The sequence below is a fragment of the Pelodiscus sinensis genome, chromosome 8, assembly GCF_052426305.1.
Source record: "Pelodiscus sinensis isolate ZL-2025 chromosome 8, ASM5242630v1, whole genome shotgun sequence".
In the NCBI taxonomy this organism is placed as follows: Eukaryota; Metazoa; Chordata; order Testudines; family Trionychidae; genus Pelodiscus; species Pelodiscus sinensis.
This window is the reverse complement of record NC_143059.1, coordinates 5,636,216-5,654,131: the sequence shown is the minus strand read 5'-3', so window position 1 is coordinate 5,654,131 and position 17,916 is coordinate 5,636,216. Positions and strand designations below refer to the sequence as shown.

The 17,916-nt window shown below is 67.7% G+C and overlaps 2 protein-coding genes across 2 annotated transcripts in view; one reads left to right on the top strand and one right to left on the bottom strand.

Moving 5' to 3' along the window:
- PAOX (polyamine oxidase) overlaps nt 1-10,336 on the bottom strand; it is a 40,430-nt gene extending 30,094 nt beyond the window's left edge. The window contains exon 1 of the mRNA XM_075934675.2: nt 10,313-10,336. The gene's annotated coding sequence lies outside the window, so the exon portion shown is untranslated. The remainder of the gene's footprint in view (nt 1-10,312) is intronic.
- Nucleotides 8,559-11,908, top strand: LOC106731635 (C-X-C motif chemokine 5-like). The gene is made up of 4 exons (XM_014571012.4): nt 8,559-8,755; nt 8,850-8,982; nt 10,436-10,525; nt 10,747-11,908. Exons 1-4 carry the CDS (start codon nt 8,689-8,691, stop codon nt 10,820-10,822), a joined length of 366 nt encoding a protein of 121 aa, XP_014426498.1. The 5' UTR covers nt 8,559-8,688; the 3' UTR covers nt 10,823-11,908.
- Nucleotides 11,909-17,916: the final 6,008 nt, after the last annotated feature.

Genomic DNA, 17,916 nt, shown 5'->3' with positions numbered 1-17,916 from the left:
GAATGAACAGGGCCCACGGTTTCCTGCCCTTTCTGTCTCTGCGCCGTGTGGGCTTGGCAGACCCTTGACTGCAGGGGGCGGGAGGGACTCAGGAGATTCCGGGGGGTGATGGCAGGCGTCGGAGCAGCTTTGCCCTGCCACGCGGCCTTCCTGGCCTGCAGTCCTGGCTTCTCTGCAGCAGCAGGAGGCAGAGCGCCCCGTCCCCACGGCTCTTTGCTTCCCGCTGCTGCAGAGAAGTGGGGTGTGGTGGGGCTGGCACAGCCACTCCAGTTCCTGTCACCCGCGTGGGGAGTGACCACCGCTGTCACCCCACACCAGGCCCCTGTAGTCTCCTGGGCCATGTTGCTGGGGGAAGGGAGCAGAGTGGGAGCATAGAAGGGTGGGGCTTGGGGAAGGGCCAGAAGGGGTGCAAGGCCTGCATTGGGGGGGGCTGCCGCAAGCCCTGCACCTGGGGCACCAGCGGGGAGGGGGGATTGCCCCAGGCCCTGAGAACACGTGCTTCACTGCCATCAGTGTGGGCAGCAGGCAGGGCCGCAGTTTCCCAACCAGCAGATTCCTACTGGCAATGCTGAAATGCCACTAGTGATCCCAGGGGACCTCGCCGGCTGATTGCACCCCAAGCTGTACGCCCACCACACCGAGGGCACCACGGAACAATTCAACCACCTTCTCAGCTGGCGCAGCCCTCGCCGTGGCTGGACCGGAGGTGTGCTGGCGCGTCGTTACTCCTCAGCCTGGACTTCCGCCAGACAACTCCCCACTGGTGATAGCTGCCTGCTGCGTTCTGCATAACATCTGTGTAGCAAAGCGGGGGACATTTCTGCTGGGGGGGCGAGGGGGCTAGAATTTGAACAGCCAGATTCCGGGGCACTAGAAGAACTCAGCATGGAGCTCCAGCTCAGGGAGGTCTTGGAAGACCATTTTAACAGTGAGCCAGAGCAGTATGCCTTGCTTCAGGGTCCTCCACCTGCTTGCTGGGATTACCTCGGAGACCTTTCCATTCGACTTATCCAGAGATCCTTGTCCGCTTCTGGGAAAACGTTTCACCCCATTTCCCGGGAGTCAAAGTCCTCAGGTGGCCTCTACATTTGCAGCTTCCTTTACTTGGCACACACCCAAAGCCACCCAACCAGCCTCTTCCTTTAGATACATTGACCCAACCCATTTCATTTTCTCAACACGACACCCTGCATAGTTGGCTTGGCAGAACCCAATCCTGACACAGCATATCCCAGGCATGGTTCACGTGAAACTTGATCATCACATTCCAGGCTGACTTTGTCCACAGTTCCTTGCACTGGGGTGTTTCCACATGTCCTAGCTAGCAGACACCCAGGTGCAGCATTGTGCGTGTCACGCTGAACCTTCCTTTTGTCTTCTCAAGTACACCCCCTAAGAAAGGAGGAGAGTTACTTAAGTCAAGCCAGGCCTAACCTTTTGTGGCCTGGTAGGACTTGTGTAGCAATTGACTATATCACTGTCAATGCCCCTATTAATTGTGTTTCTGAACAACCCTATGAGTTGTGCGACACGGTCCAAGAACAGGTGATTTGGCTGAGTTCTCATGCTGCTGAGCATCCGGCGGCATATCGTGAACAAACAGAGCTGAATTATGTTCCCAATACGAGAGCATTATCCTGTTACACAATCAGCGCAGGAAAACCAAACCACCCCCCATGTCATTAAAACACACAGACGTTAACCACACCGTGTAGTAAGGGTGCCGCACGTACGAAGAGGCAAGAACATTCATGCCCACGTCAGCCACACCTGTGTGCAAACTCGGTGAGCTCTGTGCTCGGTGTATGTGGTGCTGTGCGGGTTGTGGATGGCTTCCCGGGGTGCCGTGGAAGGGGTAGCGCCGTGACCCCCAATGCTACGTGGAGTGGTGCAGCGGGAGGGCGGGGGCGATCCGGATAGCGAGGTCTCAGCGGGGATGCTGAACTGGCAGGTCTCACAGAGTCTGTGGCATCTGTTTGCTGCTTGAGAAACCCCTTTGTGCTCTAGTGTGTCCCCCTCGCCTTGCCCTGCTGGAACGCCTCGGCCTGCCTCTTCTCCCCCCATTGCTTCTCCTAGCTGCCAACATCTGTCCTACAGGCCCTGAGTTCGAGATCTCCTGGGGCACGTCCTCCCGAGCCCTCTTCTTGCTCCTCCTTACATGGGGGGGGACGATGACTGGAAGGATGTGGGGGGGGGGCAGCGTTGCAGCACCCCTGGATTCCTGGCCACCATCCTGCATGCTGGGGTCCAGGCTGCCACCCATGTCTGGGACCCCATTTGCTGCCTGCACGTTAGGGGGCTCTGAGGCCGGCCCTGCACCTGGGGACCTGGCTGCCAGCCCTGCATACTGGGGCTTAGCTCCTGGCTTCAGGCACCGTGCGGGGCAGACAGGGGCAAAGGGGCTGGCTTTCAGCATTCCCGCGCTTAAAAATCCTAGAACTGGAAGGGACCTCGAGAGGTCATCGAGTCCAGTCCCCGGCCCTCACGGCAGGACCAAGCACCATCTAGACCAACCCTGACAGGTGTCTGTCCAACCTGCTCTGAAATACCTCCAGAGAGGGAGATATTTAATGTTCCTGCAGCCCTGTCTTCTTATCTGGCCCAGATAAGTGTGGTAGCTGGGCTGGGTTTGCAATGGCACCGTGCCCATGTCACAAGGGCTGCCAGGATGGTGGCCCTGCACCCTGCGCCGCTCGCCCTCTGCCCCGAGATCCTGCCCTGTCCAGACTCTTCCCACCGCCTGCTTGGTTGGAGGTGTGTGTGTGTGTGTGTAGGGGGGGTGCCTGAGGATGGAACAGGCTGGACTAGGGGATTCAGCCAACCCCTGCGCAGAAGAGGAAACCCAGAAGGTGCTCACAGCAGCAGCAGCGGCTCAGCCCTGCGGTGTCAGCACACTCGCTACCGAAAGTGAAGCGGGAGGTGCTGCAGCCGCTCCCCTGGGCCCCAAACCAGCAAGCTCTGCATTCTCGCTTCTGCTTGGGCTGGGGAGTGCGGTGAGCGCGAGCCCGCGGGGAGTGGGCGGAGCAAGGAGGACATTGCTCGTCTGCATGATGCCAGCAGGAGAGGACACAGGGCTGGGGCCGGTTTCCAGGGACTTTGGCTGATCTCCTTCCTGGGCAGACCAGAGACACAGAGCCCAGCTGCCACGGTGCCTGCTGATGTGACGGCTCCGGGGTGTGGGAATGTGTCTTGCCGCAGAGGAAGAGACCAGAGCCCTGCAGCCGAGAATGGCAGAGTACCTGCGCCCAGCGCCCATAAAACCCCAGCACCCATAAACCAACGGCTCTGCAGCATCCTCTCCTGCCTAACCCTGGTGGGGAATGAGACGCCGTTGCCAACTCGGCCTCTCTCGGCCGTGCCTCCGAGTGACACTGCGCTCAAAGCGGGAGATGGGCACCCGGCACTGAAAATCTATTGACACTTCCTTGCGGTCCCGTCCCCTGCACCAGGCTCGCCCACGCTATGCTGGGGAGCTGGATCCCCTGCTTGCCCGTCTCTTGTACTCGGCCACCTCCTCGCTCTTCATGGCGGGGCCCGTGACCGTAGGTACCCAGGGGGTTGAGGAGGGCCGTGCTGTAAAAGCATCCGCTCTGTGGCTGGCCCGGTGGCCTCCTTGCCCGTTGCAGCTCCGTGGCTCTCGTGCAGCCCTGTCGCTGGCCCGTGCGTAGCCTTCTCCTGCACCCCCCAAGTGCTCAGCTCTGAGATCTCCACATCTGTATGGCTGGATCAGAGCTGGGCCTGCCCGGCCTCTTCTCCCCACAGACCCAGGAGACTCCCCCAGGCAGGCGCGCGGCGTAGGGTGAAGCCAGCAGGGTCGGCTGGGCCTTAGCACTCAGTGATGGAGCGGGGGTGGGTGCTCGCCACACCGCGTGAGCAGGAAAAGGCATTTCAAGCATCCACAGGACTTTAGAGGCATGTGTGTGAGAGTGTGTGTGTGTGTGTGTGTGACTGTGTATGAATGAGTTTGTGTGTGAGTGTGTGTGAGTGAGAGTGTGAGAGTGCAAGAGTGTGTGTATGTGTGTGTGTGAGTGAATGTGTGCGTGTGAGAGTGAGTGTGTGTGTGTGTATGTGAGTGAGTGTGAGAGTAAGGGAGTGTGTGAGTGTGTGTGAGTGAGTGTGTGTGAGTGTGACTGTGTGTGAGTGTGTGCGTGAGAGGTGCGTGTGTGTGAGAGAGTGTGTGTGAGTGAGTGTGTGAGTGAGTGAGTGAATGTGTGTGTGTGAGTGAGTGTGAGAGTGAGTGAGTGTGTGTGTGTGTTGTGTGAGTGAGTGAGTGTGTGTGTGTTGTGTGTGTTGTGTGAGTGAGTGTGTGTGTGTGAGTGAGTGTGTGTGTGTGTTGTGTGAGTGAGTGAGTGTGCAGAGCGTCTGGACCCCGAGCAGAGGAGTTCACAGCAGTGACCAGAGCGGTCAGGATGGGGCATTGTGGGATTGCTGCTGGAGGACAATTACAGCCGATGTAAGACATGCAGGGTCCCCACTGGCGCTGCCTTGGCCAGAGAACACCGGCTGTGGCTCGGGGAGGGGCGGAGTTACGGGGCGCTCTGGAGCTCAGGCGGCGCCTTTCCCTGCTGCAGGGCGGTGGGGCGCAAGGGAAGTGTTTGCTCCGGAGGGTTGGCCAGGGAGCCGTAATCCTGTCAGTTTCCCCTCCAAAGCTCCAGAGAAGCTGGATCCCAAACCGGCCTGAGCGCTGGTCCGAGCTCCACTCCCCGTGAGCACAGCCCCGTGCGCTGGGGGCTCCCCAGACCTACGCCCAGCGGGGTAGCCAGCAGCAGCACATGTCACCCCCAAGCCCTCCAGCCCCTGCAGTGCCAGGGCGTTTAAATCCAGCCACCGGGTAGCTGGCTGGGGTGCAGCTCTGGGGTTGGGTTGCAACTCTTCCCAGCCGTGGATCTAGGCTTCCCCCCGTGGAGCCTGGGTTTCTCTTCGCTCCCGTCCCCTGGGGAGCCTGTCCCCAGAGCCAGGGGGTTTGAGACGGGATAACGGTGAGCTGCACTGAGCTCTGGCCGTGCCGATGCCCTGGCATCCAGCTGAGCCGTGTAAGCAGAGAGCACTGGAAGGCTGCTGAGGTAAACTCCCAGGAGGTTGGAAACATCCCCCTGGGCTTGTCCTGCTGCTACCGGAATCCAGCTCCCTTCTCCCGCTGCAGGACAACCCAGGCTGGAAGGGCACGTCGGTCACCTCCTTGCCCCCACACCCCGAGGAGAAGGCCCAGCCGAAACCGGCACCCTGAGCGCCCGGGCCTAGCCCGTATTGACTCCTGTTTCTGGCTCTGCAGTCAGGTGATTTCTCATCCTCGCCCTGCCACGAGCCAGGACTTCCCAGTCAGGCGCCAGGGCTTTGCTCATTTGGGGGAAGTTTCCTAAAGGGAAGCCGAGAGTTTTGTTTTTGCAACCCCCCTGAGCTTCTGCGCCTCGTGGGTGCTGGGGTGGGCAGCGCTGCACGGTGACCCGGTGATCCCCAGGGAACGGGCGCTCCCCGGGCCGGGGGACTCATGCCACGGAGGAGAAGGGGGGTGGGGCCACGGCGTGCGAGCCATGCTGTACAGAACGGTCCGTGGCACAGCTGTGGATCCTGTCCCCCAGGAAAGCCCCTTGGACGGGCCCTTGCTTTGCTGGGGCAGCCCCCCGGGAGTGAGTCGCCAGCACTAGGCCATGGCGCAGGGCATCTGGCTGCATCTGGCCCCTGCTCCTCCCCAGAGACACCCCTCACCCCAGCAGACCAGTCACACCCTCCCAGCCACGCTGAGCGGCCCAGTTCCACACTCAGCCCCCGCTGGGGCAGGCCGGCCGCCCTGGCAGGGCAGGGCTGCGTGGCTGTCCCCGTGGGGAGCGGCTCCCTGGGGCAGGAGCAGAGGGCACGCATGGGTCCCTGTTCACAGATTCCCAGACTCCAAGGCCAGAAGGCACCACTGTGATCCCCGGGTCGGCCCTCCACATAACAGCCCTGTCACAGAGCCCACGCGCCGCTAGCAGCACCTCCTGCTGGTGGCTCCGGGGATTAGCTCTTTGCTGGTGCGGCACCCTCCTCTCACGGTCTCTTCACCATCCTGTGTCGCCCCTCTGGAGCTGCAGTGGCCTCTTGGGACAGGTCCTACGGCTCTCTCTGTCTGGAGCACCCAAAGCTCCCCAGGCCAGCTGTCCCAGGCAGCCTGCTCCCCCCTGCTGGGCCTGTGCCGCTTCCCTGGTGGCTGGCAGAGAAACCCAGGCCTGCCCCCTACTCCTGGTTCCAGGCCAGGGGCCCCCTCTTCAGCAGCCATGGTGGGCCCTGTCTTACCTCACCCCTTGCTGCTTTCTCTCACAGCCCTTCCTACCTGTCAGGCTCTTCCCGCGTCCCTGGGTTTGCTGTAGAAAGACTCCCTCTTTCCATAGCCCCAAACACCTCTACCTATTTCCCTTCTGCTCTGCAGCCCCCACTTCCTGCCCGGCAGAGCAGCAGACAGTCAATCCCTCCCCCTCCAGGTACAGCCTGGGCCATCAGTTGTCCTCCCTGGGCTCCTGAACCCCTTCCAGCCTCGCCAGAGAGCGCCTCAGGCCAGCCGAGGAAGGTTGAAGAGGGAGCAGTGGCTGGAAGTTGAAGCGAGACCCAGAGCTCAGACCCGCAGAGTTCACCTCCCACCCTGAGGGGGGCAGGTAGAGAGGCATCTCCCTCCCTTCGCTGGTCACTCGCCATCCGCCTGCTCACTGCTCCCTGGCGCTGCCCTGCTGGCCATTACTGCTCCCTGGTGCCACCCTGCTGGCCGTCACTGCTCCCTGGTGCCGCCCTGCTGGCCATATGCTCACTGCTCCCTGGCGCCGCCCTGCTGGCCATCACTGCTCCCTGGCGCCGCCCTGATGGCCATTACTGCTCCCTGGCGCCGCCCTGCTGGCCGTTACTGCTCCCTGGCGCCGCCCTGCTGGCCATTGACTCTCTGCTCCCTGGCGCCGCCCTGCTGGCCGTCACTGCTCCCTGGCGCCACCCTGCTGGCCATTACTGCTCCCTGGCGCCGCCCTGCTGGCCATATGCTCACTGCTCCCTGGCACCGCCCTGATGGCCATTACTGCTCCCTGGCGCCGCCCTGCTGGCCATTGACTCTCTGCTCCCTGGCGCCGCCCTGCTGGCCGTCACTGCTCCCTGGCGCCACCCTGCTGGCCATTACTGCTCCCTGGCGCCGCCCTGCTGGCCATATGCTCACTGCTCCCTGGCACCGCCCTGATGGCCATTACTGCTCCCTGGCGCCACCCTGCTGGCCATTGACTCTCTGCTCCCTGGCGCCGCCCTGCTGGCTGTTACTGCTCCCTGGTGCCGCCCTGCTGGCCATATGCTCACTGCTCCCTGGCACCGCCTTGCTGGCCGTTACTGTTTCCTGGCGCCGCCCTGCTGGCCATATGCTCACTGCTCCCTGGCACTGCCCTGCTGGCCGTTACTGCTCCCTGGCGCCACCCTGCTGGCCATATGCTCACTGCTCCCTGGTGCCGCCCTGCTGGCCATTGACCTCCAGGACCCCCTCCAGGACCTCCCCCAATACTCCCTCCCTCACCTCCAATACCCCCTCCAGCACCTCCAGGACCTCCCCCAATACCCCCTTCCTCACCTCCAATACCCCCTCCAGGACCCCCTCCTGCACCTCTCACACCCCCTCCAGCTCCTCCAGGTCCTGCTCCAATACTCCCTTCAGCATCTTCAATGCTCCCTCCAATATCCCCTCCAGCTCTTCTAGTAAAAGCCATTAGTGATACTTTAGGAACCCGAGGCTCAGTGAGCTGTGGATGATTTTGTTTGCCCTGTGAGCCCAAACTATGGCTGGTCCTACAGAGACCTGTGGACCGGCCGCCTGATGCTGGGACCCATTTTGGATCTGGTCCTTTGCCACTCAAGGGGAGAAAAATGTGAACAGAGCATGAAGAACCCCCACCTGGGGTGGATGGGATGTGAGGGGAGGAACGCGAACGACAGAGGAGACGCCCGCCCCCACCTCCCACCCGAGATGCCTGCGGGAAGCCTCTAAGACTGAACAGGGGAGGATTGGGCCCACGCTCGGTGAGAGAGACAGGACCACGGTGGGGGAGAGAACGTGCATGTTAGCCCAGGCCACCGGTGTTCCTTAGAGGCCTGGGCTAAGCTCAGCTCTCTGCCTGGCACCCTGCAGAGGGGCTGGGCAGGGCGAGCCAGGGCCGCCGGAGCGGGGAGCGGGACCTAGCTGCAGTAGTGGGGTGTGCCCAGGGGGCATCTCAAGGCAGCCAGGCTCGCGGGGCAGGGGCAGGGGCCAGCGCTGGGGCATTGCCGGCCAGCACTGGCCTCCTTCGAGCTGTGGCGAGAGCGTGTCAGGGACCCAGGGTAGAGCCCCGGGGAGCCCCCGGCCATGCCGAGGAGCAGGGCGGAGAGCCAGGGCCGGAGGGATGGTTATTAAACTGGGGGTGCGCACGACCCGTTCTAACCCCCCTTGTCAGCCCTCGGGGGAGCGACTGCGCTCGCTCTCCGGGACTCAGCCGCTCCGTGGCGGCTCTGTTCAAAGAGCCAGTGGGCCGGATGCTCCCCCCGCTGGGCGTTGTGGCTTTGCACTTCCCTGGAAAGCAGAACCCTGCGCCGTGGTACTAGTCCCCTGCGCTTGCAGCAGGAAGGGGCGAGGCCAGGAATGGCACCCGACTGCCCCGGCTTTATAAAGCCCCACACAACAGCCCGGGGAGCTGCAGCGCTGACACTCCCAGAGCCGGCATGTGTCCTCTGCCCAGGGCGGCCCTCGGCGTGCTCCTCCTCTGCCTGTGCAGCAGGCTGCCAGCAGGTAAGTGGCAGCCGGGCTCCCCGTGGGCGGGCGGTGTCACTCACCCCCGCTGGCGCTCAGCCCCGCACTCTCCAATGTCCCTTTTCCCACGCAGCCTGGGCCGCCCCATCTCACCACGTGCCCACCAGGTGCCTCTGCTTGAAGTTCCAAGAGAGGGTGCACCCCAAAGCCATCGTCAAATTCCAGGTCACGGAGAAGGGAGCCCACTGCCACCGCCATGAGATCATGTGAGTAGCACCGGGGGAGGGGACAGGGAGGGACCCCGCCACCCCAGCCCCGCGACTGCTCTCGGCCCCTCCTGGTGGGGCGGGCGTCAGAACCCGCATGGCCGTGACCACCCTGGCGCCAGCCTCTCTGTTAGCAGCGGCAGCTTCCCAGCTGTGTTACCCTCTGGCATTGCTGAGCAGAGCTGTCTGGCACTGCCCGGCCCTGCCTCAGTTTCCCCAGGAGAGGCAATGCCGAGCAGGTTCCCTGGGTCCTGGCACCACCACCTTCAGACTCCTGGGGTGGACCGAGATCTCTTCCCGGCGGAGGTCCGGAGCCTTGCCGAGGACTGGCCCGTGGCTTGTGGCCTGACCCGCTCTCTTAGTTGCCAACTCCCCCCAGTGCCACGGGTCCATCCACAAACACCACTGGGCTTGGCTGATTCCGGGCACGACCCTCCGCGTGCTGCAGCACGTCCCAGTGCAAATGCCTCCTGGTGCCCTCAGGCAGGGAACCATCCTCCATGCCACGCTCCCGCGGTCCCAGGGGCTGGTCTGTGCCCAGCATGTCCCCCTTCCCCTGGGAGCAACCCCTGCCGTGGGCTGGGCCCCGGCCACCCCTCAGCCCCACAAGGGCAGGCCATGCCAGCGCGGGAGGCAGAACTCTGAGGGAGCGTGTTCAGACACACGCAGGGAACCGCGTCCCCAGGAGAGCAGAGAGAGGCGCTTTCTCCCAGAAAGGACAATGCCGTGTGGGATCTGCAGCTCTCCTGGTACAAACGAGTCAGTTTTGGTATTTCCAGCCCTCTCAGAAGCGGAGGCCCTAGAACTTAGCTTTATTAGCTTGTGCATAAACCTGGAACGGGAGACAACCCCTCCCTCCACCTCCCGTACAGCTCCAGGCGCAGTGTTAACCCTCTGCACCCACTGGGCACCAATGCACCGTATGGAGGGAAACTGAGGCAGGACATTCCCACTTCGTCACACACGCCTCTGGGTGAAATGCAGCCTCTGTGTGTGGAGGCTCCTGCAAGCTGCACCGCAGCCTGGCCAGCCCGCTGGAGTGGATCTGGCATCCCACCCTCGGCCCGGGCTCCGGTTAATGACAAGGCTGAGGAGGCAAGAATCCTAGGGCATTTCTCATCCCTACCTAGCAGACTCAGCTCCCCCGAGCCAGCTCCTGAGGCGCCGTCCCTGCCCTGCACACCTTGCTCACGCTTCTGCCCTGTCCATTCCCTCTCACAAGTCACCAGTGAGCCCATCACCGCAGCATCGGGGCGCCAAAGCCCGACGCCCCCCAATGTTCCTCCAGAGCGGGACGTCAGGCAACAAGCCCCATTCTGTCCATACTTACCGGGTGTCAATCAGGAGCGACTCCCCAGATCCGAATCAGGCCCCTGGCTCCAGCGCAGGTCCGGGGGCACCGGCGGGGCATTGGGCCCTGCCGGGGAACCAAACGCAGCCGCTTGTCTTCCAGATTAACCATCAAGATCAAGGGAGGCCAGCAGGAAATGTGCCTCGACGCGTCCAAGAGGCAAGGGGAGAAAATCCTCCGGTGCTGGGAGAGGTCAGTGCTGGGTGCAACGGGCCGCGGTCCCCCCGGCCGGCCCTTGGCTGCGCTCGGCCTGACTGCGAGGCAGGCAGCGCACGGCCGCAGGGCAGGGCGGGGGTCCCTGCACTCTGCTGCCAGCCTTCGGACAGCCACGCTGGCCCGTTGGCTCGTCCCTCTGGGTCCCCGTGGCTGACAGCCCCTGGGTCCTGCTCTGAAGGAGCCTCCTTCTCTTGCAGGAAGCCGCAGCAGAGCCCCAGGCAGCTGCACCGCTGCATGAGAGAGCAGCGAGAGGAGGCCAGGCCTATCCTGTGAGCGCGGCATCCACAGGCAAGGCCACACGCTGGGCGCCGGGGCCAGGCCTGCCACTGCTTCCCCGCCCCACCTGGGACAGGACTTTGACCCACCACTCGTCAGTCGCTACCTCTCTCGCTTGGAAAGCGCCCAGGCTGTCGCCCTACGCCCCGAGGCGGCTCAAACACACCCTGAAAAGACCCCAGCACCCTCTGGGACTGGACCCCGGGGACAGGATGGGCTCCTGGCCCGGCTCCCAGCAACTTGCGCAAGGCGAGTCAGCAGGCTGGCCCCATGCCCCCAGGGAGCGTGGAGAGCTGCGCCCGCAGGGTGGCAGGAGGAAGTAAAGCCCCACCTTGGCTGTGATTCAGGAGCGAGACGGTTGTGACAGTTTAAGGCTCTTTTCCCAGAAAGATCAATCTCAGACTGCCCTTACCTAGGCAGACTCTGGGAGAGTTAAACTGTAACTTGCTTTCCCCACTGGGCCAGCTGGGGCTCCTCCAGCAAACGGCTCAGGGCAGCACCCGTCAGACAAGGCGGAGGAGGTTGGCCTCCTTTCTGGGACCAGCTTTGGAGGGCGCTTCCCCTCTCGGCACTTCCCCCGGTCTGGAGAGGGGCGTCCTGCAACCCCGGGGAAGCCCATCGCAGCCGCAGCCTCTCCCCTTCGTTTCCTTTCCTAGCTCGGAGGGAAGAGCTCTGGGAAACTCCCAGCGTGTCCCCTCCTGTGCCACCAGGGCCTGGCCCAATAAACCTTCCCTCGCTGTGTCGGGTGGGTGGCACGTCTGCCCTAGGTGCGTGGGGAGGCCGCTGTGTTCTCAGTGGAAAACATCCCTGCCCGGGGGGCCGCTGAGGCCTCTAGCCCGTGCCAGGGCGGCGTTGCCAGCGCTGCGGAGACTGAGCGGACACCGGAGCTGGCAGAGCGGGAGGGGGGAGTGGTCTGGGCGCTGCCCCCGGACAGAGAGCCAGGCCCTGCAGGCTAACGAGGTGCCCAGGGCAGAGGGCAATGCCGGCCGCAGGGAAGGCACCAGGCGAGGGGGGTCTCTTTCTCAGCCTCCCTCTCTCAGGCCCGTGCCCGGTTTGGGCAAATAAATCACGCTGGGTACTGGAGCAGCGTGCCTGTGATCCTTGCAAGCGTCCGCACCGACCCGGGCAGAGCAGGCAGGCAGGGTCCGGCCTGGCTGGAGCTGCCCGCGGAGGGGGCGGTGCTCCCGTGTGCCCGAGGGCAAGCAGCCCACACCAGGGAGAAGGGGAGGCGGCTGGGGGGGCTGTGGTCCCCGGGCTCGGGCCAGACGCGGCCGCCACGTCCCGGTTCCCCAACGGGAGCGGGGCGACTGGGGTCGGGATTTCACCACGTTGTGGATGCTGCCCCCGCACAGGCCCGATGGCAGAACCACGGCGCCACCTCCTGGCCCCACCGCGTCACGGCCCTGCACAGGCCCGATGGCAGAACCACGGCGCCACCTGCTGGCCCCACCGCGTCACGGCCCCGCACAGGCCCGATGGCAGAACCACGGCGCCACCTCCTGGCCCCACCGCGTCACGGCCCCGCACAGGCCCGATGGCAGAACCACGGCGCCACCTCCTGGCCCCACCGCGTCACGGCCCCGCACAGGCCCGATGGCAGAACCACGGCGCCACCTCCTGGCCCCACCGCGTCACGGCCCCGCACAGGCCCGATGGCAGAACCACGGCGCCACCTCCTGGCCCCACCGCGTCACGGCCCCGCACAGGCCCGATGGCAGAGCCACGGCGCCACCTGCTGGCCCCACCGCGTCACGGCCCCGCACAGGCCCGATGGCAGAACCACGGCGCCACCTCCTGGCCCCACCGCGTCACGGCCCCGCACAGGCCCGATGGCAGAGCCACGGCGCCACCTCCTGGCCCCACCGCGTCACGGCCCCGCACAGGCCCGATGGCAGAGCCACGGCGCCACCTCCTGGCCCCACCGCGTCACGGCCCCGCACAGGCCCGATGGCAGAGCCACGGCGCCACCTCCTGGTCCCACCGCGTCACGGCCCCGCACAGGCCCGATGGCAGAGCCCCGGCGCCACCTCCTGGCCCCACCGCGTCACGGCCCCGCACAGGCCCGATGGCAGAACCACGGCGCCACCTCCTGGTCCCACCGCGTCACGGCCCCGCACAGACCCGATGGCAGAGCCACGGCGCCACCTCCTGGCCCCACCGCGTCACGGCCCCGCACAGGCCCGATGGCAGAGCCACGGCGCCACCTCCTGGCCCCACCGCGTCACGGCCCCGCACAGGCCCGATGGCAGAACCACGGCGCCACCTGCTGGCCCCTCCGCGTCACGGCCCCGCACAGGCCCGATGGCAGAACCACGGCGCCACCTGCTGGCCCCACCGCGTCACGGCCCCGCACAGGCCCGATGGCAGAGCCACGGCGCCACCTGCTGGCCCCACCGCGTCACGGCCCCGCACAGGCCCGATGGCAGAGCCACGGCGCCACCTCCTGGTCCCACCGCGTCACGGCCCCGCACAGGCCCGATGGCTGAACCACGGCGCCACCTGCTGGCCCCTCCGCGTCACGGCCCCGCACAGGCCCGATGGCAGAACCACGGCGCCACCTCCTGGCCCCACCGCGTCACGGCCCCGCACAGGCCCGATGGCAGAGCCACGGCGCCACCTCCTGGTCCCACCGCGTCACGGCCCCGCACAGGCCCGATGGCAGAGCCACGGCGCCACCTCCTGGCCCCACCGCGTCACGGCCCCGCACAGACCCGATGGCAGAACCACGGCGCCACCTCCTGGTCCCACCGCGTCACGGCCCCGCACAGACCCGATGGCAGAGCCACGGCGCCACCTCCTGGCCCCACCGCGTCACGGCCCCGCACAGACCCGATGGCAGAGCCACGGCGCCACCTCCTGGCCCCACCGCGTCACGGCCCCGCACAGACCCGATGGCAGAACCACGGCGCCACCTCCTGGCCCCACCGCGTCACGGCCCCGCACAGGCCCGATGGCAGAGCCACGGCGCCACCTCCTGGTCCCACCGCGTCACGGCCCCGCACAGGCCCGATGGCAGAACCACGGCGCCACCTGCTGGCCCCTCCGCGTCACGGCCCCGCACAGGCCCGATGGCAGAGCCACGGCGCCACCTCCTGGCCCCACCGCGTCACGGCCCCGCACAGACCCGATGGCAGAACCACGGCGCCACCTGCTGGCCCCACCGCGTCACGGCCCCGCACAGGCCCGATGGCAGAACCACGGCGCCACCTGCTGGCCCCTCCGCGTCACGGCCCCGCACAGGCCCGATGGCAGAACCACGGCGCCACCTGCTGGCCCCACCGCGTCACGGCCCCGCACAGGCCCGATGGCAGAGCCACGGCGCCACCTGCTGGCCCCACCGCGTCACGGCCCCGCACAGGCCCGATGGCAGAGCCACGGCGCCACCTCCTGGTCCCACCGCGTCACGGCCCCGCACAGGCCCGATGGCAGAGCCACGGCGCCACCTCCTGGTCCCACCGCGTCACGGCCCCGCACAGGCCCGATGGCAGAGCCACGGCGCCACCTGCTGGCCCCACCGCGTCACGGCCCCGCACAGGCCCGATGGCAGAGCCACGGCGCCACCTGCTGGCCCCACCGCGTCACGGCCCCGCACAGGCCCGATGGCAGAGCCACGGCGCCACCTGCTGGCCCCACCGCGTCACGGCCCCGCACAGGCCCGATGGCAGAACCACGGCGCCACCTGCTGGCCCCACCGCGTCACGGCCCCGCACAGGCCCGATGGCAGAGCCACGGCGCCACCTCCTGGCCCCACCGCGTCACGGCCCCGCACAGGCCCGATGGCAGAACCACGGCGCCACCTGCTGGCCCCACCGCGTCACGGCTCCGCACAGGCCCGATGGCAGAACCACGGCGCCACCTGCTGGCCCCACCGCGTCACGGCCCCGCACAGGCTGCGGGCCCAGGCGTGGGGCGCCCGGCTCGGTCCTGCGGGGACTCGGCGCTCAGCTCCCGTGGGACGCGCCGGGGGCCGGGGAGGCTGCGCGGGAGCCCCGCTGGGCGGGGCCGGTTCCCTGGGGAGGAGACCCCGGAGAGGGCCCGCAAGCAGGGAAGGGAGATGGGGGCTGTTCTCCCCGCCACAGCCGGGCAAGCGACAGTCTCAGCGCGGACGGGTGGGAGAGTCCGAACCCGCCCCCTCCCCACGGGGCACTTCGCAAAATTCATTCTGCACTCGGACAGCCTGGGGCGGGGCTGGGAAGGAGGCAGTTGGGGGGCAGGAGGTTGGTGCGGGGTTGGGCAGGGGTTAGGGTGCGGGAGGAGGCTCAGGGTTGGGGCGGGGTCTAGGAGGGAGTTGGAGCGGGGCAGGGGGCTAGGCAGGGCGTTGGGAAGTTGCCTCTTCACAGAGACGACTCCCTTTGTCAGGCACAGCTAGCTCCTCCCCTCGGGCATCCTTCCTGTGCTGGGCTGGCGGGGGGCTGGGGTCAGAGGGAGCCCTGGGCTGGGTTGGCGGGGGGCAGGGGTCAGAGGGAGCCCTGGGCTGGGTTGGGGGGGGGGGCAGGGGTCAGAGGGAGCCCTGGGCTGGGCTGGCGGGGGGCTGGGGTCAGAGGGAGCCCTGTGCTGGGCTGGCGGGGGGCTGGGGTCAGAGGGAGCCCTGGGCTGGGTTGGCGGGGGGCAGGGGTCAGAGGGAGCCCTGGGCTGGGTTGGCGGGGGGCAGGGGTCAGCGGGGAGCCCTGTGCTGGGCTGGCGGGGGGCTGGGGTCAGAGGGAGCCCTGTGCTGGGCTGGCGGGGGGCTGGGGTCAGAGGGAGCCCTGTGCTGGGCTGGCGGGGGGCTGGGGTCAGAGGGAGCCCTGGGCTGGGTTGGCGGGGGGCAGGGGTCAGAGGGAGCCCTGGGCTGGGTTGGCGGGGGGCAGGGGTCAGAGGGAGCCCTGTGCTGGGCTGGCGGGGGGCTGGGGTCAGAGGGAGCCCTGTGCTGGGCTGGCGGGGGGCTGGGGTCAGAGGGAGCCCTGGGCTGGGTTGGCGGGGGGCAGGGGTCAGAGGGAGCCCTGGGCTGGGTTGGCGGGGGGCAGGGGTCAGCGGGGAGCCCTGGGCTGGGTTGGCAGGGGGCAGGGGTCAGCGGGGAGCCCTGGGCTGGGTTGGCGGGGGGCTGGGGTCAGCGGGGAGCCCTGGGCTGGGTTGGCGGGGGGCAGGGGTCAGAGGGAGCCCTGGGCTGGGTTGGCGGGGGGCAGGGGTCAGAGGGAGCCCTGGGCTGGGTTGGCGGGGGGCTGGGGTCAGCGGGGAGCCCTGGGCTGGGCTGGCGGGGGGCTGGGGTCAGCGGGGAGCCCTGGGCTGGGCTGGCGGGGGGCTGGGGTCAGCGGGGAGCCCTGGGCTGGGCTGGCAGGGGGCTGGGGTCAGAGGGGAGCCCTGTGCTGGCGGGGGGCTGGGGTCAGCGGGGAGCCCTGGGCTGGGCTGGCGTGGGGCTGGGGTCAGAGGGAGCCCTGGGCTGGGTTGGCGTGGGGCAGGGGTCAGCGGGGAGCCCTGGGCTGGGCTGGCAGGGGGCGGGGGTCAGAGGGGAGCCCTGGGCTGGGCTGGCGGGGGGCTGGGGTCAGCGGGGAGCCCTGGGCTGGGCTGGCGGGGGGCTGGGGTCAGCGGGGAGCCCTGGGCTGGGCTGGCGGGGGGCTGGGGTCAGCGGGGAGCCCTGGGCTGGGCTGGCAGGGGGCTGGGGTCAGAGGGGAGCCCTGTGCTGGCGGGGGGCTGGGGTCAGCGGGGAGCCCTGGGCTGGGCTGGCGTGGGGCTGGGGTCAGAGGGAGCCCTGGGCTGGGTTGGCGGGGGGCTGGGGTCAGCGGGGAGCCCTGGGCTGGGCTGGCGGGGGGCTGGGGTCAGCGGGGAGCCCTGGGCTGGGCTGGCAGGGGGCTGGGGTCAGAGGGGAGCCCTGTGCTGGCGGGGGGCTGGGGTCAGCGGGGAGCCCTGGGCTGGGCTGGCGTGGGGCTGGGGTCAGAGGGAGCCCTGGGCTGGGCTGGCGGGGGGCTGGGGTCAGAGGGAGCCCTGGGCTGGGCTGGCGGGGGGCAGGGGTCAGAGGGAGCCCTGGGCTGGGTTGGCGGGGGGCTGGGGTCAGCGGGGAGCCCTGGGCTGGGCTGGCGGGGGGCTGGGGTCAGCGGGGAGCCCTGGGCTGGGCTGGCGGGGGGCTGGGGTCAGCGGGGAGCCCTGGGCTGGGCTGGCAGGGGGCTGGGGTCAGAGGGGAGCCCTGTGCTGGCGGGGGGCTGGGGTCAGCGGGGAGCCCTGGGCTGGGCTGGCGTGGGGCTGGGGTCAGAGGGAGCCCTGGGCTGGGTTGTCGGGGGGCAGGGGTCAGAGGGAGCCCTGGGCTGGGTTGGGGGGGGGGCTGGTGTCAGAGGGGAGCCCTGTGCTGGGCTGGCGGGGGGCTGGGGTCAGCGGGGAGCCCTGGGCTGGGTTGGCGGGGGGCAGGGGTCAGAGGGAGCCCTGGGCTGGGTTGGCGTGGGGCTGGGGTCAGAGGGAGCCCTGGGCTGGGTTGGCGTGGGGCTGGGGTCAGAGGGAGCCCTGGGCTGGGCTGGCGGGGGGCAGGGGTCAGAGGGAGCCCTGGGCTGGGTTGGCAGGGGGCAGGGGTCAGAGGGAGCCCTGGGCTGGGCTGGCGGGGGGCTGGGGTCAGAGGGAGCCCTGGGCTGGGTTGGCGGGGGGCTGGGGTCAAAGGGAGCCCTGGGCTGGGTTGGCGGGGGGCTGGGGTTAGCGGGGAGCCCTGGGCTGGGCTGGGGTCAGAGGGGAGCCCTGGGCTGGGCTGGGGTCAGCGGGGAGCCCTGGGCTGGTGGGGGGCTGGGGTCAGAGGGAGCCCTGGGCTGGGTTGGCGGGGGGCAGGGGTCAGAGGGAGCCCTGGGCTGGGTTGGCGTGGGGCTGGGGTCAGAGGGAGCCCTGGGCTGGGTTGGCGTGGGGCTGGGGTCAGAGGGAGCCCTGGGCTGGGCTGGCGGGGGGCAGGGGTCAGAGGGAGCCCTGGGCTGGGTTGGCAGGGGGCAGGGGTCAGAGGGAGCCCTGGGCTGGGCTGGCGGGGGGCTGGGGTCAGAGGGAGCCCTGGGCTGGGTTGGCGGGGGGCTGGGGTCAGAGGGAGCCCTGGGCTGGGTTGGCGGGGGGCTGGGGTCAAAGGGAGCCCTGGGCTGGGTTGGCGGGGGGCT

Excerpts from the sequence above, each read along its gene's own strand:
- LOC106731635 (XM_014571012.4), top strand. The coding sequence starts at position 8,689 with ATGTGTCCTCTGCCCAGGGCGGCCCTCGGCGTGCTCCTCCTCTGCCTG. Across the intron at positions 8,756-8,849 it reads GTGCAGCAGGCTGCCAGCAG|CCTGGGCCGCCCCATCTCAC; the intron begins GTAAGTGGCAGC and ends TTTCCCACGCAG. Across the intron at positions 10,526-10,746 it reads ATCCTCCGGTGCTGGGAGAG|GAAGCCGCAGCAGAGCCCCA; the intron begins GTCAGTGCTGGG and ends CTTCTCTTGCAG.